At 26.3% G+C, this 26,341-nt stretch overlaps 1 protein-coding gene across 1 annotated transcript in view; it reads right to left on the minus strand.

Moving 5' to 3' along the window:
• Window positions 1–26,341, minus strand: part of LOC112690112 (lachesin-like) — a 199,898-nt gene that overhangs the window by 60,070 nt on the left and 113,487 nt on the right. The window contains exon 4 of the mRNA XM_025564037.1: window positions 9,890–10,048. Coding sequence (XP_025419822.1) covers window positions 9,890–10,048 — 159 coding nt within the window. The remainder of the gene's footprint in view (window positions 1–9,889; window positions 10,049–26,341) is intronic.

The following is a 26,341-nucleotide window of genomic DNA, read 5'->3' on the forward strand; positions in this document are numbered from 1 at the left end:
GATAAGAAATTATATTTTCTAAAAAAAAATTGTTTAGTATAAATTGCATTGGATTATTTGTTTTATTATAATATTTTTGGTTAATTTACTATTATCTATGAAAAATAATTTATAAATTATTACTTTTTTCTGGAAGAAATTTATATTTTCACAGTTTTTGCAATATATTTCTTAAAGATTGCTGTTATAGTCACTTGCAAACGAAATAAAATAAAATTTTAAATAAATTATATTCTAAAGTTAGTTTTGCAAGTGTTTTACATAAAGAAATATATAAGTAATTAAGTATATAAAATGTTAACTTAATATTAAAAAATATAAATTAATTTATATTGAATATTAATATGATTGAAATAAAATAATAATTCAATAAAAAATAAAAATGTAAAAATAAATAAAGACATGTTACATTATAAAAAAGTTCTATTATTTATGTATGAAATAATATCTTTTTTTACAATTAGAATAATTTTTTTTGTAATCATTTACGACTTGTAATAGTAACTGTTTTTGGTTTTCATCTTTCGTCAGTACGAGTATACTATTGTACTTTTGTATTAACTTGGCGTCTTTCTACAACATCATTTATGACTGATAACATTGTTAAAATATTAATTCCTTTTTGATAGTCATCTCTTTCTTTCCAATTATTCTGGTGTGAATTTATGAATTTAAATCTTGAAAAAAGTTTACTGCTTCAGGTGATACAAATTCATGGAATTCTCTTTTTATAAATGTTTTTAAATCCTATGTACATAAAAAAATGTTCTTATAAATTGTATCATTGATATCGTGAGATGATTTAAGTGCTTTGACCATTATAATTTCAATTTCGTTTCAAATCCGAAAATCAAAAAATAATAATGCGATATTTTTGAGCTCAATGTACTATAAATTATCACAGCATTTATTTATAGCTGATTTAGAAATAGCTATATCTGGATATTCAATTCATTTTTTTAAAAATACAAAATATTATAAATTCCTTAAATTGCAACAGCATGAGCAAACCATGCTCCAACGTATAATTTAACTATAAAAATATATATGTCGAAATTGTATAGAAATAGCCAAAACAAAATCAAACATATATATTAATAATGTACTTTACGTTTTGGAGATAAATTAAAAATTGTGAAAATGTGTATTAATGTATAATAATATTTAATATAGACAGTATTTTAATCTACTATTTAGGTTCTATACAATTTTATGCTTAATGCAATATATTTTGCTTTAAATCAAAAAAGATTTAGAACTATTCTGTTTGGCGATATTCAACCCAATTGTGGCACGTGATTTGGATAATTAATCCGCACTAAATTTATCTTACATACATTTTATATAGGAATGAAAAAAACTAGAGTTGTGTGAAATTAAAAATATTAAACTCCCCCCTCTCCCATATATTTAAGGAAATCTAAGTTGTATTATTATTGAAACTATTGAAATTATTATTACATATCTGTATTAACATTATACAGGTGTTCCTGAAATGGTTGAGAAAATGTTGATGTTATTTATCAAAAATATAAATAATAAAATATAAAATATATAATTTAAGTTATGTACATTTTTATGATAAGTTCAATGGTTTATTGATTATAATGATATAATTATAATTATTTGATATTTTTAGTAAATATAATGTAGGCGCAGATCCAAACTCGGCGTTCACTCGTACATGGTGTTTTGTTCAATGTTCCCATTTTAAAAGCCGTATTGCTGTTCATATTACAAAACGAAATGTTTCCACATAAAATCCTATGATCAGATTAGTTTCGCTATATTGAAAACATATTTGGAGACAAACCAAGTTGCCTGGTTTTCATCGTACTGTATTTTGTGCGTTTCAAGTTATATACAGGTAAGTACTTAAATATTATATTTATGTGTGTATAAAAATATTAGATACCAAGAACAAGACTATTATAATGCTCGTAATACTTGCTACTCCCATCCGTCTCACCTCTACTCTATACTTGGTTGCGTACACATACAGATATATTATCATCAAACCTCATTCCACAGGGCGACTTAAATATTTAAAAATAAGTCAGTCATTGGACTGGGATAAGAGTTCCGCCGTACTGTTGCACAAACTAGCTGCTAAATGTTTAATGCACATAAAAATCCATTAATCTCGTGTACGTCTGTTTACAGGACGTTGTCGATAAATCTACCTACGTCGCACGCTGATTTGTTCTGAAGGGAAAAGATATTATTAAGTTCTCGATCTATGGCGCATGTATAGTGACGAAACAACGAACTAATCTTGTGATTAGTATTCTCGTTGTATTTGATGGATAGAATCTCGTTTTAATTTCATATCTAATCAAATAAACGTTAATCTTTGGCCATGTTAGGTTACTATAGCTAAATATATGTATTTACAGTAGAATTCGCTTAATTGGGACACCACACATCGGGAACAATCCTACATAACCCTAACCATATATAGGGAAAAATTGGCATAGTACCGAACAAATGTATTCATTTAAGGCAATTTAACTTCGTTTATCTGGGACAAAAATAAAAGCGTCCAATTAGATATTATGAGCTAAATTATCTATTTTCTTATCGAAACTTTAATTATCTAATCTTTATGGCTCTATTATATAAGTGGTGTCAATTACGACAATAATTTATTTTTCTTCTTTTACTACGATAAAAGTCGACTAGCCTACGTACAAAATCGAAAAAAAAAATTAAATTCAAAATTTTTCGTCTCTGTGTATTAACGTAAGTGTGTTTTTATTGATCCCAGTTTGTGTTAATATCTAACATTATGTCTCGTAAAGATTTAACGTTAATTGAAAAAAAATTCTATATCGGACAAGATTAAGGCCTAACCTCATGATACTATCAAGGTCTTCGTGAGTTAGCGAAATTAATAGGAACGTCGGTCAAGGGCCTATTTGAAGGGTGGCGAAGAGAGCATTCGCTCCCCCCATGGCTCGTATTTTTTTTTGAATATAATACATTGATTTATTTAAAAAATGTAATGTATAAAAAATTATGAATATAAATTACTAGTCTATCATTATAATATGATAATAAATTCAATAATATGTCAATTTGGTCACGGATATCAATTTTTGTTTATCTTCTTATATCATAATATTTTTGGTTATGGAACGAATAGTGCTATTATCTTCCAGTGATATTGCCACGGTTATAGACATTTACAACCATCATGAGTTATTTATCAGATAATATAAAGTAATTTAAAGGAACACATTTTTTACCACATATTTACTAATTAGTCATTTTTTGGTGTATTTATGCGTATTGTATATTTTTGTATTTATTAAAACTTATAAGTCCTAAATAGTTTTACTCACCTATTTTTTTTTTTTTACAACATAATATTTGGTACCTACTTTTTGTTGCGCATAGATATTTAATCATTTTTTTGTGCTCAAATGCATGCATATTTGTGTATTTATTAGAGCTAGAAGCCCCTAACCCAAATAATAATCATAATAACTGACAATATTTGTTTCCATATTCTTTAACTTGCAAATATTGGCCAAAAATATATTTTTGTTAATTGAAAACATGGTTAAGATCAAGAATAGGCCAGTATTGGCTAACAGGTTTGGCTTTGCTGCATGTGTATAAAAATGTTATTGTATCCACTGATAAAACAATCAACAAATTTGTCAAAATGAAAAAAAAGAAATTTGGAATTGGTTTTTTGACTAATTACCAACCTTATGTTTTCTAATTAGATATTTTTTAAATTAAGTTACTATCTTAATTGTTTTTTAAAGTTTTTAAAAATAATTAATAAGTACTATTACTACTAAGATAATTTGTTGTTTTTTAATACAGGATTTAGACTGAAGATACAATTTCTATAAGAACTATTTGTGTTGTTATTATTAATACTTATTTTATATGCAATAGGTCTTAAATATATTTATTAAATAAATATTTAATTAAATTTGGTACTTGTATTTTTATTTATTCCCTCGAATGAACAACAAGAACATGACCTGTAGGTCATGAACTAGTGGCGTACCTAGACATTTTTTTAGGAAGGGGGTCCACTTTTTATTTTATCTGTTCTCTAATTATAATTATAGTTTAATTTAATACCAACAAATTACAGTTAATAACTATAGTAATAGTCGCAATAGTTACATACACATCACACATATTGTTCACAAAGGTTTACTATAAAAGATACGTACTATAATTTAAAATCAATTTTTACTTGGTAGTAAAATTTTATAAAAAAATACATTATTTAATTAACAATAATAAATAATATTAAAAAAGCAGTATAAATTAAATATGGTTTATATATTATAGATATATAACATAATCTATAAACTTTGTATATTGAAGATAATGGGAAATTAAAATACACTATTAAATCATTGAGTATAAAGAAATTTCAATGGGGGGTCCGGACCCCCCCCACTTGGGTACGTCCCTGTAATGAAATGTAAATTATTTTTAAGTTTGTATTGAAGAAAAATTAGTTTCCCCCCTATAGCCTCAACTCAAATACGCCCTTGATGTCGGTACTAAGTCGATTGAAAAATAATGAAAAAACTGCTGGTAATGAACAATGGGAAAAATTAAACGAAGACACCTATAAACAGAAATATAAAGCAAGGAGACAAAGACCCCGAAGTAGACAAAGTTATGAAAAAATCGTTTTCTGCTGTTACAGAACGTGATGTTTATATTCCTAACAAAATATAAATTAAGTATGTTAATCAATTTATTTATAATGAATATATATACAACATAATAAAATAATTGTTTAATTAATTTTCGATATAATAGGTAATACTAAATAGTAAATATAATGTAAATAATAATAATAATATGTAATTTTTAAATAAAGTTTATACGTATGTATTTTTTTTAAATAGAGTTATTATGTATGTTTATGTGTGCACTTCAATAGTTTCGGTTTATTAGTTGTTCAGTTAATCGGGACAGTCAGATAATGGGGAAAAATGGGTTACCACCCAATGTGTCCTAACTAAGCGGATTCTACTGTATATATACGTATATTTATATAGCTATGGTAACTATATAACATATAGTATACTAGCTGAATTTTTAAGAAAATATTATACTTCATCAAATCTAAAAGTTCTTTAGAAAAAATAAATCAAATTAAATATTTTGTATTATTTGTATTGTATATAATGGATAAGGCAAAATATTTTATTTAATTTTAAAATCACACGGAATTATTAATCTTTGTTTAAAATGAAAGATCTTAAGTTAAATTTTTCAAAATCGAAGCTTTGAATCTGGATATATACATAAAAACTATTTTCGGATGGGTACACGGCATTTAAAACGAGAAACGTAATTACATAGCGCGTATTAATGAAGTCGACGTCATCGAACGGTTTACGTATTTTATGAACAATTACTTTATTCGTCAACTATAATTTCCTTGTACACTTCATATAGTATTTACCACCGAGAATTCGTAATACCTGTAGCTATAGGCTATAATATAATCGTACGATACATGCTCACCTGTCCCGTTTCCAGTGCTCATCCGGTACCCATACTAACCCAATTATCACGTATTAAGACGATGTCGTTACCTTGGCGATTATTATTTATTATTACTATTATCATTACATATTATCATTAATACTACTATTTGTTGTTGTGTTGTAATCGCGGCATCTTCACGTGTACTCATAGAACGTTGTGCAAATCCTGCTCGTTTGAAACGTTAATAAGCTCGCTCTGTAGTGCGCGTCTTCGTTATATGGCGTTACAGAAATTGCGCGACAATACGCGTTTTCTACTGTCTCATTAAACTGCCACGCGAATAGGCGAGGGTGTACACTCGAGTGCGCCCATGCCTTCTTGTGTCCGTTAAATAATAACGATCGTACGTACTTGGATTTAAAAGTATATTTTGACGCAAGCTCGTGAAAAACAATAATAAGATGCGTTAGCAGTTAGTGCTGCCAGAATCGGACAGTGTACTTTTGATAATACGAGTAACTTGAACATGTATCTTGTGTCCAAGTATCGCTATACATTTCTATAAAGTATCAAATATCTGTTTTTTATTGATATTTATCAAAAGATCTTTATCTACTCGAATACCTAGAATAATAATACTTATAATGGGTCGTTCAAAAATAATGCAGGATTTAGAACATAAATAACTTTTTTAAAAAAATAATTAATTTAGTAAAAAAAAAAACATATCATCGGAATCAGCATTTCTTTCCATTTATGAATAAAAAACAATATCCGACAAATGAGCACCCCTACTGCTTGTACACTTTCAGTGAAGTTTACCATTACTTTTCAGCAAAGTTTCATATCTAGACTTTCAATCATTTGACGAATTTCTTGCTTGGGCCAGTTTATATTTTTGAGTTTGTTTTCATACACTTCTGACTTGATAAACACCCATAAAAAAACTTCACAGGTTACAGGATCGTGCTAGCCAATTCTAGTCACCACCTTTCGTGAGAATTCACCCTGGGAATTTTTCACGCAGTAAGTTTATAGTTTCACGTGCATTGTGGCATGTTGCACCATCTTGTTGAAACCACGAGTTTGAGCATTGATTATAAATACTAGTATTATAAATAGTATTATATAGTATTTATAATCAATGGTTTGAAATATTGATACTTTCCAGAGATTGTTATAAATATCCGATAATCATGTGACGGTAGCTGCAGTTTTGTTAATATTTGATTCTTAAAAAAACTATTTATTTTTTTAATGTGTCTTCCTTGTAAAATCTTAGATTATATAAATTTTTAAATTTCTTTGAAAACACCTTTTGTAACAGGTAGTATTATTAGCATTATTTTGATAAATATTTAAATTTGTGTGCTTTATGTGTATATATGCTGGACTTAATTTCGTTCACTTCAACCTCACAATAAATATGCTTATAAAGGAGTAGTACAATTGATTATACTATGAGGTATAACCAAAAAAATATATAAATTATGTCTTATTTACATAATATATAATTTAAAGAGTCACTTATTACTTTTTTAGTTTATAGATAATTTATTCATCTATTATTAATTCATTTAAAATAAATATGAAGCAGATATTTTTATAAAATAACTGATTGTTTTTATTAATCATATTAACGCGTGATATACCCATGATATTAAAAAAAAAAAAAAAAAAATACAATTACTTTGAGTTCTTTTTAATTATTTGAGAATCAATAATTAAAATTCAAAATTAAATAGTTTTTAATGAATCACAATTAATAAAATGTGCATAAATGGATTATTACGTATGCATAATGTCTTACAACTGAATGTATATCGCGATAACCGAATGAAAATAAATATACTTGCTGAAAACCCGGTGAACTCTAAAATGTAGTATTTGCTGGGTCTACTATAAACTTTTGTCCTATTATATTATATAGCCATCAAGATTATTTCCCGTAGTCTTTATTTTCGTATGAATTATTACGATACCCACGGAGACGCGTGTAAGAAAAAAACGTTATTTTGTTTTGTACAACACACGTGTGTAGGTAAGCGTTTTTTTTTTTATTAAATTTGAGGGGGAGGGGGTAGGATACCCGTATATACGGGGATGGTGACGTTCCGGAAGTCTGTCAAGCGCAAACCAACACGAGAACGTAAATCGTGAAAAACGTTTTGGCTTAATAAAAGCCACGGTCTTTGTCCGGTAATTGTATAGTAGACGTTTGAGTTCTACCTCTCGCGCCTCTCACTGTCGTTTCAAGCGTATCTATATTATCAGCTACACCTCGTCATAACTATTTAACTAAAAGAACATTTTCGGTTGTTGATATGTTTCATCGTTACCTGTGCATGCGGAGAACAGTGTTTGTGACTTATAATTTATGTACCCTCTTCGATCCGTCATTGGCATCGACTGAACGCCTCAATTCGCTAAATATTCCTTTATATTTCTTTCTACCGAGTTATGACTTAGAACAAGTCATTGCTTTCATTGTCTACTTTATCCACGGCCCATCGCATTCTCATTTATTCTATAATTTTTTTATTTTCGGCCTATGTTTATTTTTTGATCCAATAGATATACATAATAAATCAATCGACTTACTTAAGTTGTTGTTAAAAATTCTGATTTAGTGGCTTATTTTGCACCGGATAGTTTTTAAATTTACTAACATGTAATGTGTTTTTGCAGGATTATGTATAAAATTGTTTGTAAATTGTACAGCAGACGCTCATTTTTTATATGATACTTGGCTGAATAATATATTATGATATAATAATATGTTTGTGATTCACTGTGTATTTTCTACACAATTATTACCAATGGAACTTTTATGACTTATCACCTATTCGAATATTATTTTAATGAATTATTTTCAGATGGACATTAAATTAGAAAAATATAATTTACAGAGCTAATATTTTATAGTTCTATTTATTCTGATCTGATCAAAAATAGTAAATGCACACATAAATGGTTAAACGGAGCAAATATTTTTCTGAAAAATCCTTAAAATTTTTTAGTGTAATTTATTTACACATATGACCGGTTTATGTAAAAAATCATCTCAAAATGTTCAAACCATACATTTTTTCAACCTCTAACTTTTCATCGCACAGATTTTGTTTTTTTTTTGAACACCTAATTCATTGGTCAAAGTGTGAACGCATATAAAATAAATAAAGTTCATGTATTTCTAAAATGTACTAAAGATACATAATATTATGTATAAAAACAATTTTTTTTTTTGCATAATGCATATATATATATTTATTTATATTGCATATTTAAACAGTTAACAGTATTCAACTCAAAAATATTGTTAACCCGTTTATTTAAATTTATCTCTACCTAAAATATATCACACTGAATTTTTAAATGATTATTACGGGTCATCGAACATTAAAGGGAACTATATAATTCCGTCTAGCTAATGAACGTATAAATTGCCAATTTTTATTTGAATAAAATAAAAAGTTATAATTATACCTCGTTCGGTATTAGTAGCATTATGTATCTCGTATTATGCGATAGACAGATTAACTTCCTAAACTAGAATTTTGTTCAGACGCAAGAACAAATGGAAAAATACTTGGGTTACGCTATTATATAAGCTTAAAAAACACAAAGTGATATTCATAATTACAATACACACTAGTAGTTTGTCTATGTGTACTTCATTTTGTTTCGAATAAAAATATATAAACTTTTTGTAATAATATTTTTATGCGAGCATAAATGTCATTATGTAGAATTGTTATAATAGTTGACATTAAAAAATAATATTATTTGATTACAGTTATATTGGAACAATTCAAATATATTTTTGGCTTAAATCGTCATATCGGGAGAAAAATCTAAATACTCTTCCCTCCCTCCCGTATTACGTTTACCATAATTATATATCTACTAGATGATACAAACAAAAAATTTTTTGCAAAAAACAAAATGCTTTTGTGATAGGGTAAGGTTTATGCAAATTTAAATTTAGACCTTGAAAATGTACCATAAACAATAGGCTATATGTATAATATAGATTAAAGATTCCATACGGTTACACACCGTTTATTGAAGATTTTCATTTTTTCGTGTTTAAAAGTTATATAAGTGTCAAACTTGACATCACTTTTTGGATATTTATGTTTGACAATGAACAAATCAATACACTATTTGGTTAAAAAACCAAATGAAGCTATTATGATGATTATATAATATGATATTGAATTAATTTACACTGATGAAAAATATCATTAAATACTAAGTTATTGAATTCGCACGAATATATGTAAAGTATAATATCGTTACAATATATTTTTTAAATATAGACATTACGTTGATCATATTGTCAATATGATATCATTATATAATTAGCACTTAGTGAATACATAATACTTTATATTATACTACTTACCATTCAATTCAGGACTAACAGAAATCATGCTGCCACCTTCCCTTCTCCAGGTTATATTAGGTGTTGGAAATCCAGAAGCGGCACATTGCATCGAAACATTACCACCTTCCCTTACCACCATGTCTGTACTAGTCGGGTAGTCCAAAATATCCGGAGGCACTGTAAATTCAAATTAATGATTACAAACTGAAATTATTTTTTTCCTTTCTAATTTTCGATTGATTTTTTGGAAAAATTTAATTTAATTCTTCGTTAATGCATTCTAAAATAAAATTAAAACAGTAAACAAATTTAAAACTGTATGAATATATCATAATAGTTGATTTGTGTTTATTAATGTTTATCGAAAATAAAAATGATTATGCTCTCTAGATAACTTTATAGATGTCTCGAATATTCTTAACCCTAAAATCTTGAGTTAAAAGTGCATTAGTATTTTAATTTGACAAAATTATAAGTAAAAGTAAATACTTAATAATTCCATAATTTCAGAATAAATAGTACTTATGAAAAGAGGAGTTTAAAATATTTCATAGAAATATAAATAAATCACCCCGTAAAAATTATGATTAAAGATTTCCTTGTTCCAATATTTATTATGGCCTTACCTTTATTAAGATATAATGATACAAATCATCCTGTTCATTATACTTAATATACACACTGTAAATTGTGTTTTATTAATGGCTATAATAGAAAAAAATTAATCATTTTCAGTTATTACAAAATAAAAATAAATAACTGTATACTCAGTAGTATAGTAATACGGATTCACTAATTTTAACTTATCGGACCCTCGTGGATAATTTTAAACTTTAACTTTGTACACAAAAATGACTCCAGGAAAAGTATTTTTAGGTTTTATTTTCTATTTCTCACCATCATTTTTTCCGACAGTTTAATTTTACAATAATGATAAATAAAATAATAAAAAGGTATATTTAGATATTTCTAAATATCTTGATTTATCGAAATATTCCTTTATGCCGGTAAATAAATAAATTATACACCTTAAAGATATTGATAAAAAATATCAAAATTTTTGTAAAAATACAAATTTAAAGTGATAACGCAATGTATATTTATAATTGATTTTAATTTTATAACCATTTCAGTTAAAATTTTGTTTGTTAAAATTAAAATTTCTGAATAATTATTTGTTAAACTTTTTTATTAAACTTTAAACTAAATATTTTTATCATAATCATAAAATATAATGCAGTTTAATATGAATTTTACATTCATTATTAACAAAAAATAATAGTTTTATAATAAATTTCAATAGGTGTTCAAAAATACATGATAAATTCCAAATCAAAAATTATAGTACTCACCCGACAGAGTGGAATTCGAGTTAAAAATTAACTGGAAATATGAACATAAAAGATTCATAAATGTATAAAAAAAATGTTTAGTAAACTGAAGAAATTATCACAACTTCATCATTAGGCTTTACAGCTATTAATTAATTGTTATATTTGTTACAAACCTAATATCTTAGATACACTGCTGGATGTGATGGTAATTAATTTTTGGTATCGGTCAATTTATTATGAAAAATGTTGATGTAGGAATTCGGTGATTTTGTAAAGACATTTTTTGTGCTTTTCAACAAAACTTGTTTATATTTTTACGTGGTAATTTATTTATAAATATAATATAATTTATTTATTTATTTATTTATTTATTTTACTGCTTGAATACACATTATGCACAATCTATAGTGAAGGTATTTGAGCGATCATATTTAAATACTACAAAGTATAAAACGGTATAAAACCAATATAAGTAAATATAAAAATAATTTTTCAATAAAGTTTTTGGATAGTATTTAAAGTAATATTTATGAGTTTTTAAAATACTTAAATTAGTTATTTAAAAAACATTTTTATATGTATGAAATATCCACTTCCATAAAGTTTGCAAGTAGAAATAATACGTAGAGATTGAGGTGTAGTTCAAATAAAAAAAAAAGGAAAAATGACTTTGCAAAAACTCATGTTACTCGATATTTTTAGAATTTATAATAATGAATTATATTTCCATTCAAAAGTTCCTATATTTATGCTTTTTATAATATTATAGTAAAAAATCAAAATAATTCCAATAAACCATTTTATTTATTAAATAACCATCATTATTAAAATGAAAGTGAATTAATTTAGATAGGTATTTTGTAAAGAATTATTGATCTAAGAATTTAAAATAAACAAAATAACCATGAATGAGTATTTTAATAAAATAATAAAATATATAAAGTTAATTTTAATATAGACAATCAAATAATTAAAATCCGTTTATTATTATATCTTATGCTTAAAAATCTTATATTATGATAAATTATTAAATTATAAGCAAAAAAAAAAAAAGTGAATCGAATTTTATATACTAATACTAATATACTTGTGTCTATAGTAAAATTCTTTTCTTCAACTATATTTTAAATACTATTAAATACCTATCTACACATTGCGCATCTATAATGTTTTACAGTATATTCTCTATGCATTTGACGTATACACACTGATATTACTTCTATGATTAAACTGAACTTATAATCGCCTAAAACTCAACTACTTGCATTAAGACTTTGAGTGCTATTAATATTTAAACCTTAACCCTGACCTTAAACCTAACCACCAATATATACCTAAGTATCCTCATTAGTCGTGGCTGTAGCAGGACTGTTATTGGGTCCGTAAAAATTTCCAATTTTCTCGCGTGATCGTGCAAGTTTGAACTTTTAGACTTTGTTAATGATTGTGAAACAGAAAATGTTATGAAACGTGATACAGAAGGCACCGATGCCTTAACAACGGTGTATGACAATGTCTATGTAGGTATTAAATACCTCTTCATCTGAGTCCTGAGAGTTAAAATCGGCTCTACAACAATTACGTTTACTTCGAATCGTTAACTCTGATCTACACTCGGTAAGCCAATAATCCGATCGTAAAATTCATCGAATTTCATCAGTTTAATTTTGTCGGTGCATACTACTTATGTCCGAGATTATTATCAATAGGTAATTTGCGTCCCTCCAAAAAAGGTTTAAAAAAGGTCATAGCCTATTTGCGTCCAAGAGTACCTTTTGAGACAGCCAAGTTGCGTCCCAGCACAAATAAGTCATAAGCATAGTATAATATAAGTATTATAAGTAATTAATTACATTTAAATAAATAAAACTATTCAAATTATTTACAGATTATATATATATAGTGTAGCACTGTGTAAAATACTTTATGTTATTCTGATCAATTATAGTATACGATATACCTATATATCAAATGAAATCTCTAGTCTCTTGGCTTTTCAAAGTATTCAGTTTTATAAATACGGCTCTGAAATTGTTTGGCGACAACTAGATATTGTCATGGTACGTCATTTTATTACACTGAAGTACTATAATAGCTGATAATATTAATTTATCGATAGTCACAGATATTATACCATATACACAATTTACACATACTTGATTATGTGTTACACATAAGATTTATGGACGCATCTCGGTCATGAATTTTATAGCAGGTAAGAAAAATAATATGGTCGAGTTGCGTCCCCAAAACGGTACGCAAGTTACTTGTTGAATTTACTACCTGAAAAATATACTTTTGTAAGTTATTTTTTTAAATTGATTAGACTTCGGTTTTATAACTTAAGTTTCCTAACCTAATTTATACCGTTTTATTTTCTAATTTTTATTTTATTTTTTAAATTTCATCCTTTATCAATAATAAAATATTTATATAAGGATTATTTGATTAAAATTAACATTAACACGAAATTAAAAAAATATAGACGTTGGATAAGATACATAAGATAACATCTAAAAATTAGACATCAATGTACCATTGATTTCAAAAAAACATTCTTAATCCAAAAAGATATACGTCTCCATATCTATAGATTGTTTTTTTACTGCTAAATTAGTAATTATATCTTATTTATCATTGTCAGATTTATTGAACTAAATTCAAAATAAAACTATTAAAACCATTGAACTTTGATTTAATTTTTAGAAATAACAGTTCAAATTATTATAAATTATTATATGTGTACAACATTAATTTAAATCAAGTTTATAACTAAAAGGGTTAAATTAAAATTTGTGTATTAATATTCGGTGAACGAAATTCATTGAATATTCCAATCTCGTCAAAATTAAATTATCTAACGCTAATAAAATTTTTCTGATTTTTTTTTTTTAATTTAGTTAATATTAACAATTTATGAAGAATTTTTCAATTGGTTGTTAAATCTCAAATACTTAAATTGAGAGTTTTATGAATTTTTAATGACAAAAACTATTTAGATTCAAATGCCATGAAAAAAAGAAGAATGTAAATGAAAAACATTATTTTAAAAACATTAACGAATTTTTATTAACTTAATATTATTAATAATAATCGACCTCATATGTTAATATCAAAAAAATAGACATTTTGAAAATATTATGAATTATTCGAAAATAGTCAAAATCTTTAAAAAAAATTCAGTGTAAACTTTCAGTAGAAGCACAGTTACAAGTACTTTCAATTAACATTTTTTACAACAAAAAATAATTTTGATTTCATCAATACTGGTATCTCGCATATATTCCTGGGATTTTGAATTGTTTTTCACAATGATTTGGAACACTTTTGAGAAATTCAAAATATTATGCCCCGAATGCATCAACTAGGTAAAATATTAAATTAGAAGCTGATTCTCTTTTAGACGGTTGAAGAAAGTCTACTGGTCAAAATCAATGACAGACAAACAAATATAAAACACTTAATTGTAAAATTAAAACGTTCTCTGCTTCACTCAGAATCTACTATTTCTAAGTGATAAATCCTAAATACCTTTGGCTATATAAATTTGAGGTGTTTATTATGAAAAAAGTGACAAATATATTTATTTTTATACATAGTGCAATCACAATTCATCAATGAACATTAAATTATTTCAAACAGATATCCATATAATACGGTGTAAGAAGATATAGGCAATTAATTATATATATTTTTTGAAAATATCTTTTTTGTTTATCTAGATAAGAAAGAAATTATCTTTTATCTTTATCTAGATTTTTTAATTTTTTTTATCAATTATCTTTATCTAGATAAATTTGGACATATTATCTTTCATCTTTATCTAGATAAATTGTGCATAAATTCCCAACACTGTTTATCTGTGGCTCAGATTTGAGCACAATCATGTTTTTCACACGCACAATTATACGGGGCGTGCTCTCGAACCATCCAGTTTGTTTGTGTAGGTGAAAGATGGGATAACAAAAAATACTGAAAAACTCTGTTGCTGGGATTGATATTGTTTTTTACTAATATTGTCATAATTAGCGATATATATAATTTTAAAGGATCAATTTTAATAAATTATTAAAAAATTAATGTTTGATGATTTTTCATTTTTATATTCCGTCACCGTTCACAGCACTCCATACCTCTTCCAATTATATACCACATTCTTACACAGTTATATTAAATTACTTATTTTTTTCTACCAAATTATTCTCTAGCAATAATTTATATGACAAAATAACGTTTGTCGGGTTAACTAGTATGCATATATAGAACAAAAATTGTATGTATATTTTTATACTACGAGTCCGGAGTTATTATTCATAATTCTATAGTAATTATATGATTGCTTGTACTTATTTAAAAGTTAGTTTAAACTTTTCTAAATATAAATAATATTTTAGAGCTAAGGTCAATTATGAATAGAAAATAATTTTAACGTCATCGTATTGGTTAGTTAAAATTTATTTTTTTCTCTTATTTAAATCGAACCTTTTAAAATGTATCATAAGGTACTAATTTCATATAGAAAATAATCAACAAAACCTACATTTAAAAGAAAAAGACTGCCAATGGTCATGAAAATAACAAGTTAAACAAGTTGTTCGTAATAATTAAAACTTAAGATAAAATAATATTTGAGTTCTGACTTTTCAAATAACCATGAATAAGAATTTGAAGTTATAAAAAATGTATACGATTTTCAAGCTATAAAAAAAAAAAGAAATACCACTTATTTATTAATAAAACATAAGTGATTTCTGAATTGAGTAAGGCATAATTTCTAAGTTTTTAAATAATGTTCATTAATAGTGAAAAAACTATTAATAAATTAAAAATGTTTGAAATAATTTATTAAGAGTTTTCTCGTTTTCATAATTTTTTTTAAACAAATACTTTTAGTACAGATTTATACATAAACAAAGTAAAAAAAAATAGTATATCAAAGTAGATTATTCGCTGATTTACTTTTTATGCGATGAGTGATTTCATCTTGACTATATAAATATTTCATTAACACTTTTAAGTCCATTGGGAGGCAAAAACTCCAGTCGATTCTTAGTAATTATTTAAGAAACTAATGGAGACTTGGAGTAACCGAGCCACATAACATGAACTAATTTACGGGTCAGTCTACAAAAGTTAAATCGAAGTTAATGAAAATTTTTACGTAGTAAAAAACGCATTCAAACAAACAAACGAACAAAGATGCTTTTAAAATACATAGTTTTTTCATTTAATAGAAGTAAAAAAATGGATTGTTTCAAGAACCGGTGGGTAACAAAAAATAAAATAAAATAATTAATTTTTTTGTGGTTTTTACTGTTGAAAAGTTCAACTATTTTAGTTGCTGATCTATTTGCTTTACGATTTTAATTAAACTTAGGCATTGATCAATTATTTACAAAAACTAAACATCTGATTAAATAAACAAATGTAGGAATAAGAAAAAAAATAAGCTATTGGGTCAATTCAAACGTTTACTCTACTTTCAAGAGATAGACATTAAAAGTTAGAATGCACGTAGATTAAAGACTTGTGAAAATAGAGCTTTGAAAGAAAAATAAATCAATTTTATTTCAGTTTTTATTATTGTTTTCTAATTTTAATATGATGTGTGCATTTTTAATGGGATATATTAAAATTAAAAAACACCAAAAGATATTGCAAAAGTTGTATATTGTAAATTGAGAATAACAAATTTTCGTATCTAAATAAAATCTACCAAGATATGACTAACAATGAGATTAATCGAAGATTAAAAAAAGTAATCATTTTTATTCTTCGTTAATTTGAAATAATCAAAAAATAAATTTCGTTTGGTTAAAATTTCAAGCATAACCACACTGAAAAAAAAAAAGAAAATTTCATAGTATGAAACTTATCAATTTGTTATAACCGGCTGAAATTACAGTTGTAAATAATTGTGGAGTATAAAATATTGAATATAACATTTCTATAGACACAGAATGATAACAAAATAGAAATGCGCCAATTATAAAGAAACACGCGTGGAGTTAATCGGAAAATAACGCGTATAACACCAGGAGTTAAGTAAGTTTTAGTTTAAGTGAGTCTTAAAAATGTAACAATGTAGCTGAAAGGATTGAATATTAAATGATAAACCAACCTGTTTGGAAAAACGTTTTAATTGAACATACAATTCTTTACCATTTGTTATAAGTTTTAAAAACTTGCAATCAAAATGCCCTCATTTGTTGAAAACTTCTGAGTTCTTTAAAACAATATTTTTGTATATTTATTGAGGTAATTGCTAAATAAAATAAATAAAAATATTTTCCCATGTATTATGTATTTTTACTGTAATTTGCGTGTAATTCATAAAAAGTCTAGTTATTCTATTATAAATCTAGTTTTAAATAATGTTATTTATATTTCTAATTATTATATTTATGAATAACAATGACTCCATCTTACAGACATTAATTGTAAGGCACGATATTTTTATATTTTTAACCTTCAGCTGTGTACAACATATTTTGTAGATTCTGTGTTGAATAATAAAATATGTAAATATAATTTTTTTGGAAGATCCTGAGCAATATTATTTTTTACCTCCAAAAACCCAAAAATGAGTTATTGACAGCTGGTTTTGTTGGAGGATCTACGCATTTGGATAAACGCGTAAACATTTGTTATTTTTACGCTGAGAAGGTTTTAGTGGAAAGTATTACTCCCGTTTGGTCGAACCATGCTGACTGAAGGAAATTTCGAATTTCGGCTTCAGCTCAAACGTGTGAATCTGTGGGGTACAATTTTTTTTGTGGCAAGGACTGGTGGGTGATGAAACGCCCGACGTTGACAATATGTTCAACTGAATAAGAAACAGCAACGATATCAATTTTGAACCAGACCAAGATCAGATGAGGGAGCTATCGGGATGACACGGACCGCAGCGGAGTTAGTGAGGCGGTGTGGGGGTGTACGGAGGTAGAAAAAAAAAGGTCATAGTATAGGGATTGGAGGAATACGAGTTAAACGCTGGTTGACGTTTTATTGTCACGATGGGGCGGACGTGGGTCGAGACGGTCACGGAAAAGTTTTTGCATACATACGCAGTCCCGACATATAGCAGCCGACGAGCAGCAGAATAAAATACTTCGAAACACGCGATACAATGAGCTCATATTTTTGTGTCTTTTCCTTGCGGGTTGGCTTCACCTCGCGTAACGTCGTGTGCGCTTTTGTCGGTCGTATATTATTCACTCGAATTTCTTATCTTTTCTTTCTTCCACCTTCTCCGTCGTGACCGTCTATCTAACATTTACAGATACTCGTGAATCCGACGAAGAAAACTTTATTTCTATACGAAATACACGAGTAAGCGCGCACAATTACTTACATTTTATTAAATTTTCATTAATTTTTTTGTTTAATCGCTAACATGGTATTATTTGTAGGACATTACTAAAAATGTACATTTAGTTATTTAAATAAATGGAATGATTTTTAATAATTATAAATTGGTCGAATGTGTTTTTAACAAAATCGAGTAATTTATGAAATTCGTTTTTATTTAAAAAAAAAAAAATAATAAAATAAAATAAAAATAATATGCATAAATACCTTTTATGAAATATGTATTTCAAATTTTATTGCAAGTTTACAATTATGCAATTAGTGTGTTTTTTTCGATGTTTTTAATTGTGAATAACAGTAAAGAATTTCAGTTTTTACAAATATATTAATCTTTTATAAACAACAATACTATAAAATATATATATATTTTTTTTCTTGAATTTTGTTTCATTTTTTAAAATAATTTTTACATTAATCTAGAATAATAATTCAATTCAATAAATACGCATAATTGTAAGAAATAGTACTGTTTTCGGTTTATTGTTTAAGTCTTGATACAAATTTCAAAACAATTGGTTTTTAAAAATATTTCGATATTAAAATTTAGAACAATCTTTTACTAAGAAATGTATAGACTTTTTTAAGAAAAATTAAAAAATTGTACACAACTATAACGAATATTAGAAAGTAGAATTGGGAGATGCTTTAATATGCCTAAAAGTTATTAAATTATGATACATTTTTTTTAAAAATAAACCATACAACAATTCACTCAGTTAAATTAAATATTTCTAAAATATGATGTATACAAATTAAGAACATTATATTATGTTAATAAGTCACTTGTACTTATATTTATTCTAGTTTCTTAATTTTGGTCACTCGAAATTAATTTTTTGTTTAGATAAATTAATTTTATTGTAGGTTAGTACAGTTTCTCTCGCACATCCCCGATTTTTAGTATTATTATTATAATTTTAATAAAAATGTATTTTACTATTATTATTATTATAAATTAATACACAATATATTATTTTATTTTCTGAGGATCCAAATTAAAATCACGTGAATATTTAATGATATAAAAAATTCAAATTCATTCTCGGTGACTCTTAATACTCGTTTAATTAGTGCAATTAATTAGTTTAATTAGTTCGATTAATACCTTATTGATATGGAAAAATAATTTGAGCAATGAATAAAAATTCAAAAACAACCTACTGTTACAGTTTTTTCTGTAATTTTAAATATAAATTATATTTATTGTATTATTATTATAATTGTAACTAATATTTTTAATTATACATTAGGAATTAGGATTAAACTATTATATTTTAGAATAATTCCGAATACTATAAAAATATTTAAATTTTTTCTTTCAAAAATGATGTTCGTTTATGAGAAATTGGTATTAGTTACTTGAAGAACGTAAATAATTATTAATTATTAACATTGAAATCATTATCCAAATATTACAAAAAATGTCTGTACGAAATGACATTTTAATAATAAATAGTACCATTGTAATATAGTGTAAACTCTAAATTAAGTGATAAACCTGGTTTATAAGTGTATATTTTTGGTTGTGAATTTATACAGGTAGAGGTACACATCCATGTGCGTGTGTGTTAAATTAACCAGAAATCATCATACCTTTGATGATTCAATACAAACCATGTGAAATGAGAACCAAGTACACTTAAATTGTTATCGTCATATATTTTATCAAACAGAATACATCTTGTATATTAATATTATGTAAAATAATGTTTCTAGAAACATGAACTGTGCAAAACTTTTAATTTGCTGATTTAAATAATAAAATTTTAACTGCAAACAATATATGAAGCATTATCGTGCCTAAAATACCAGTTCATATTTAATAAATTATACCTACTCTTTGAACGCCATAATAATAGTACTTGCCGTTTAAAATATTAAAAAAATACCATATTTGGGGTTGTAGCTAGAGCTCTAAATTTAAACTCGTATATTATAAGCTGTTATTGGTCGTGTTAACTTAAATTCACTACTATTTTTTTAGTTTTTCTTTCAAATTTTTTCAAACTTCCTAAGCGTTAATATTATTATAAGCACACGATGATAGTATACTGTACACAGGAAATGAAACTCTTCCACTATCATCTGTAAATTATCTATTTACGCATAGTCTAGTGACTATCTAACAGTATAACTACGGAGCCATTTTCGTCTGTTGTCACAGATGGTGTCACAGTGGTCAGTTTAACCGAACGAATTTCACGAGTTTGATTAGCTCCCACGCGTACTCCAGCTCTGTGGTTGTTATTTTTTTTTCACTATTCGTATTTCTCGTATTTAATTTAATATTTTATAGTTGAAATGTTCTGCACACACCCTCGTACGATTTGTATAGAAGTTCTGGGATACTTTTTATAACGTTTCGTACAATCGTGGCCATCAGATTCTCACGGTACGCAAAAAATAGAATTGTTTATGCATGTTAATATTATAAAGACGTGTATATAAAGGGCGTATTATAAAGGGGTATCAAAATGTTTTCAAGGAGTCTTCCATGGAACGCGATGAAAAATTACTTCTTAGTCAATACCTCATGTCATAAATGTTAACACTTTAATCTATCACTTGAGGCCAAATAAAGAAGTTTACGGATCGACGATATAGTATTTAACGTGTTCGTCGGTCAACTGCGAAGCGTAACGAAGGATTCACGTAACGTACAACAAGATAACGCGTGTGTTCACCTCTTGACAAATATAGTTATTACTATACGGGCTTGCTTTTGTGCAGTTACAGTTAATCGAATATCGTTGTGATATCGTTGTTAAAAACTAATCTTGATCTAATCCGATAATACGATATTTTTTAAATAAATGTATACATTGCAGTCACAAGAGTGTCGTAAAAATTATATTAAACAAAATTTATATTGCAGACAAACAAAATTCAAATATTATTATATCAATACATATAATATATTTCCGCTAAACCTACAGAGTAAAAAAATATTCTAAATAAGAAAATCAATAATTCAGTCATTGAGGGTAGTAAACTACACACGTGCAAGAGAAGATAAACCAATGTAGGTACTCGTAACAATTGAATAGCACAAAAAGATCAAAAAATATGCGTGTTACAATTTCTAACGAACACAAAAATTATAACTTATGACGTGACGCCTAATGGCGTAATAATAATATGGCGTAATAAAGCGCTCGATCACAAAATTACAACCAGCAGAGCACGCGCATCGACCAATATATCATCGGGATATAGAAGACGAATAAAGCGTATACATCATTGCGGCACACTTCTATATGGACTCGGTTGGACCATATACTTATATAGAAGCATCTGAAAAGATATATCGGTACCTTTTTAAAAAGCACTGTGCTTACCATTAGTATCTGGCTAGTGGTTTTTACTCTCTTTAGTTATCCCTTGGTCTCTGTTAAGACGGCTTGATAGGGACAAACTAATACAGTGAAATCATTTGGCCGACTAATGTTAATCACAGTGTTTAGTAGCCATTAAATGTGTACGACGTCTGTATTGACGTCACTAATACATTTATAGTATCACGTCAAAGTTACGAGTATTGCGACTACCGTATTGATCTTAAACACCCGTGAGTAAAAAAACTGAATTTAAACCTTAAACCGTAGTTGTGATTATATGTATTTTATTGTAAAATAAATTTAATATTGAATTTTAAAATATAAATCTATCTTCTATATAATTGTGTAATTAATAAATATGACTTTATAAAACAAATTGTATTATTATTTATAAACTGTCTTAAATATTCATTACAAGTTTGGTATAATTTATTGTTCATACTTCATAGAAAATCATACCAATAATTATTCCACTGACATATTATATTTTTTTAATAAAATTTCTAGGTACAATTAAAATGTTATAAAGAATGTCTTTTAAATGTTTATTTGGTTAATTAATTCATTTTTACTTTTAATATTAGTATGACACGGTCGTATTACACGGATACCGCGATCTCACCCATCACCTCCTTTGCCTTACGATCTAGGATAAATGGACGTAGCCGTTTGGACGTGGGGACAAATGGACGTAAAAATAAAATATATATAAATCAGTAAATAAATAAATAAGTTATTTATATTTATTATAATATGTAAATTTTAATGTCAAAAATATTCATTCAAAAAAACTTCACCATCGCGATTTGAATTAATTAATGATATCTTACATGTACACTTGAATGCAATTTGTATACGACTAACATGGTTATATATGGTTGTATAAATATATGTGTATTGTCATGTCTCGTGTATCACCGTGTTTTGATAAAGTGTGATGATTATTACAAAATGTAAAAATCAATAAGTTATATATAATGATATAAAAGGTACCTATTACCAAAACGATAAAATTCGATAAGATTTGATATTATGATACGATATCATTAGTTATATTATGAACATAAAATATCAATGGTTTTATAACTTATATATATTTTTGACATCCATTTGTCCCTATTCGTTTGTCTTGGTACCATCGTTCAATTATCGATCAGGACGCCTAACAAAATTGTACAAAATTGGATTAAAAGATTTTTTTGGATTTTCAGCATTCAAATTTTAAAATTTTAAAAAAATCCAAAATAACCATTTTGTAAACAGGATTTAAAAAAAAAATAAATATTTGTGTCTTTATATTTATACCAAATAAAGAAAGATCTGTTAATTTTCTATGATATTTTAAATTCAATTTTGTGATAAAGTTAAAAACATTATTGTGTATCACGTAATTATTATAACCCATATTACTGTAATTACTATATTACTATAATAACTGATCGAAATTTAATGTATTCTTGGTTTTTACTATCATTTTAACTATTATAATACTATCATTAATTATAAATTGATTTTTATCATTATAACCCCAAGTAATTAACATTACGTAATGTATGAATAATTAATATAGTCAGATAAGCTTAAAAATTTAAATTTGTCAATTCATAATCAAAATTAATTAAAAGTTTTTACCAGTGTGATTTTTACTTTTAAGTTAATTAGTATTTATAATATCACTTGAATCACTTGCATCACAATTGTGTTTTATTCTATTATACGTTTTTTGGTACACTTGTCGTTTATTCATGTATAAAATCGCAAAGCTGCAGAGAAAACCTTCTTATGTATTTAATATATGTGACAGTACAATTTGAAGAATATTATTCATCCACCTTAGTAAATAATATTTATATTATGTCATACCGGAAATAAAATTTGAATTTCTTTTTAATTATTTATTGAGAAAATGCAAAATATTAGAAACTACAACTTGTTGAAAAACATCGACAAATTACCTATAATTAGTGGAATTTCATACTTAAAAAAGCAAGAAACAAATAATTATGGAATTTTCTTTAAATTTCATGAATTAATGTAAGTGCAATAATTATTAATAAAATACTTGTAGATACCAATACAATATTTAGTCAAGTAGGTATTAATAATATTTCTGATTTGTATTGTACATCAGTGACAGATATAAGATATGTTATGAATATTAAACAAGAACAGATGGATTATGGTTTATGTATTGTTTACGTGTACTTAATTGATTATGTTTTAATTATCATAGTTAAATCGAAATAAAAATTGTTAAAAAATGTGATCTATGTAAATTATATGTATTATTAAATGTAGTATGTAAAATATGTTAAAACCTGATTATTTTTTTTCACAGATAAAAGTTGGTAATTTAATACTATATAGTTATTTTTAACTTAAAATCTTATAATTTATAGCAAATTAAGTGTACACAAAATATACATTCAAATTATATAATTGAATTATAGAAAAAGTACACATACTTATACAATAAAGCAAAACCAAAAGTATATTGCCTAAATTTTTTGTATATATTTTCTGACTATTTTAGACCTTGTTATATTAACGTATTGATATATAATTATGTTTTAATATTTTTGAGGATCCCAAAAAATATTTTGCGACCCCTAAATTGAAAACTACGGCTTTACACTTTATTTTATATTAGTTTCCTTCGATAATAATTTCAAATTAAACCAATATAAAATATATACTATAAAATTTATTTTTTATGATGATTTTAATTTTAATTGATTGATATAACATTATATCAGTATAAAATTTGTTAAAATTATAAATATTAAATATTAATCGAATGATATTTATTTTTTATAATGTCTTAAATAATCAAAAAGCCAAGTCTTCTGTATTTCGAAAATACCACCGTCCAAGAACGTTGATAGTGTTTTTATTATAAAGGTTTTTTTGTCCTGCCTAATCTTCGTCGTGCATATATTATTATTAAATATTCTGTGAACGCTAATCGCCACATTTTTTATAATTCTTGTCGTACACGAATCACCGATTACGCTGCATTGTGTGGACGCAAATCGTCACTAATTTAATTTATATAATATTGTGTTGGTGCAAATCACCACGTTTTTTACATTATTGATTGATTATCTCGTGATCGTGGTACAATTATTATCTTATACATAATTATTATTGTATATTCGTTTATTATAAACGTGGGCACTAATCGTCATGACTTATTATATCGTGTTTTTGCCAGCACTAATCGCCCCGTGCGTATAACAATATTAATCTCTAAGTCCGATTTTTATAATTCATACACAGATTCTAGGTATATCTACGGCTGGTCAGTCTGCGCTTCTCTAATTCAGAGTTCTTTCTTATTTATTCATTTATTGTTGAGGCAAAAGGCTATTTGTTATTATTTATATTAATACTGAGCCAAAACGGCTATATATTGTATATTATGTTTTTTATACTGTGCTCCTGGTGAATTATTCCTGTGTTTATTTAAATTATTATTTGTTAAACAGAAATACAGCAAATTATTTATCATTTTTATATTATTCTATCTTGCTGTGATTTATTGATAGCATTTTTATTTATTTATTACAGTACAGCAACATAGTCACCATTGTATAAAAGTATTTACTATTATACACTTACTCTTTTTCAATTAGGTTTTAAGTACATACAATGTACACTATCACATATGTACACACAGTTGCACAGTTTTTCACCACATGATACTAGTCATAGTTCAGTGGTTTCTGCGCGGTGAACCCAACCAATTCTAGTTGAGCTATAACATCGCTACACGGTACATTACAGAATTTCGGTCGGTCGGTGGTGTATGGTACAACGCATGAAGTAGTCCGTGTTCGAGCGTACGTAATGTTATTTTATGATCTCGGCACATTCAATACTAATATAGTATACTCTACCTAATGCTTTGCTGATTAAGTTTTTTCCAATGAATGCGATATGATACCAAAAACCATAATATTTAGGTGTAATACAATGATCATTTTTAACTTTCGCGCCCCTTGTTATTTAATTATTAAATTATAATAAGAATAAATCAATATTTACATCGAGTAGTCCAAGGGAAGCTTTGGGTTTACAGACAGTGGCGTAACGTCTCCCCTCCTCTATGGATCGTATTTATGTGCATGTACTTTACTAGTATATTACTATTTGGTATTTAAGTTTTTAAAACTTAAGTACTTGTGACCATTGGTGACCAGGAGTTCATTTCCCAATGATGCTATGACGTGTATCGAGTGAAACGTTTAATAATGATGTTTGTTTTATTTATTTATTTTTTTGAAATGAACACTATTTCGTATATCGATACTTGTCCAAACGTTTATTGTGATGCTTTCAAATGTCAGAAATCGTTTATAAAATTTAATATTTTTTACTACCTATACCTTATATGATATGTATATATATATATACTAACCTAACCT

This window comes from Sipha flava, unplaced genomic scaffold (assembly GCF_003268045.1).
Source record: "Sipha flava isolate LNK unplaced genomic scaffold, YSA_version1 48_pilon_pilon, whole genome shotgun sequence".
NCBI lineage: Eukaryota > Metazoa > Arthropoda > Insecta > Hemiptera > Aphididae > Sipha > Sipha flava.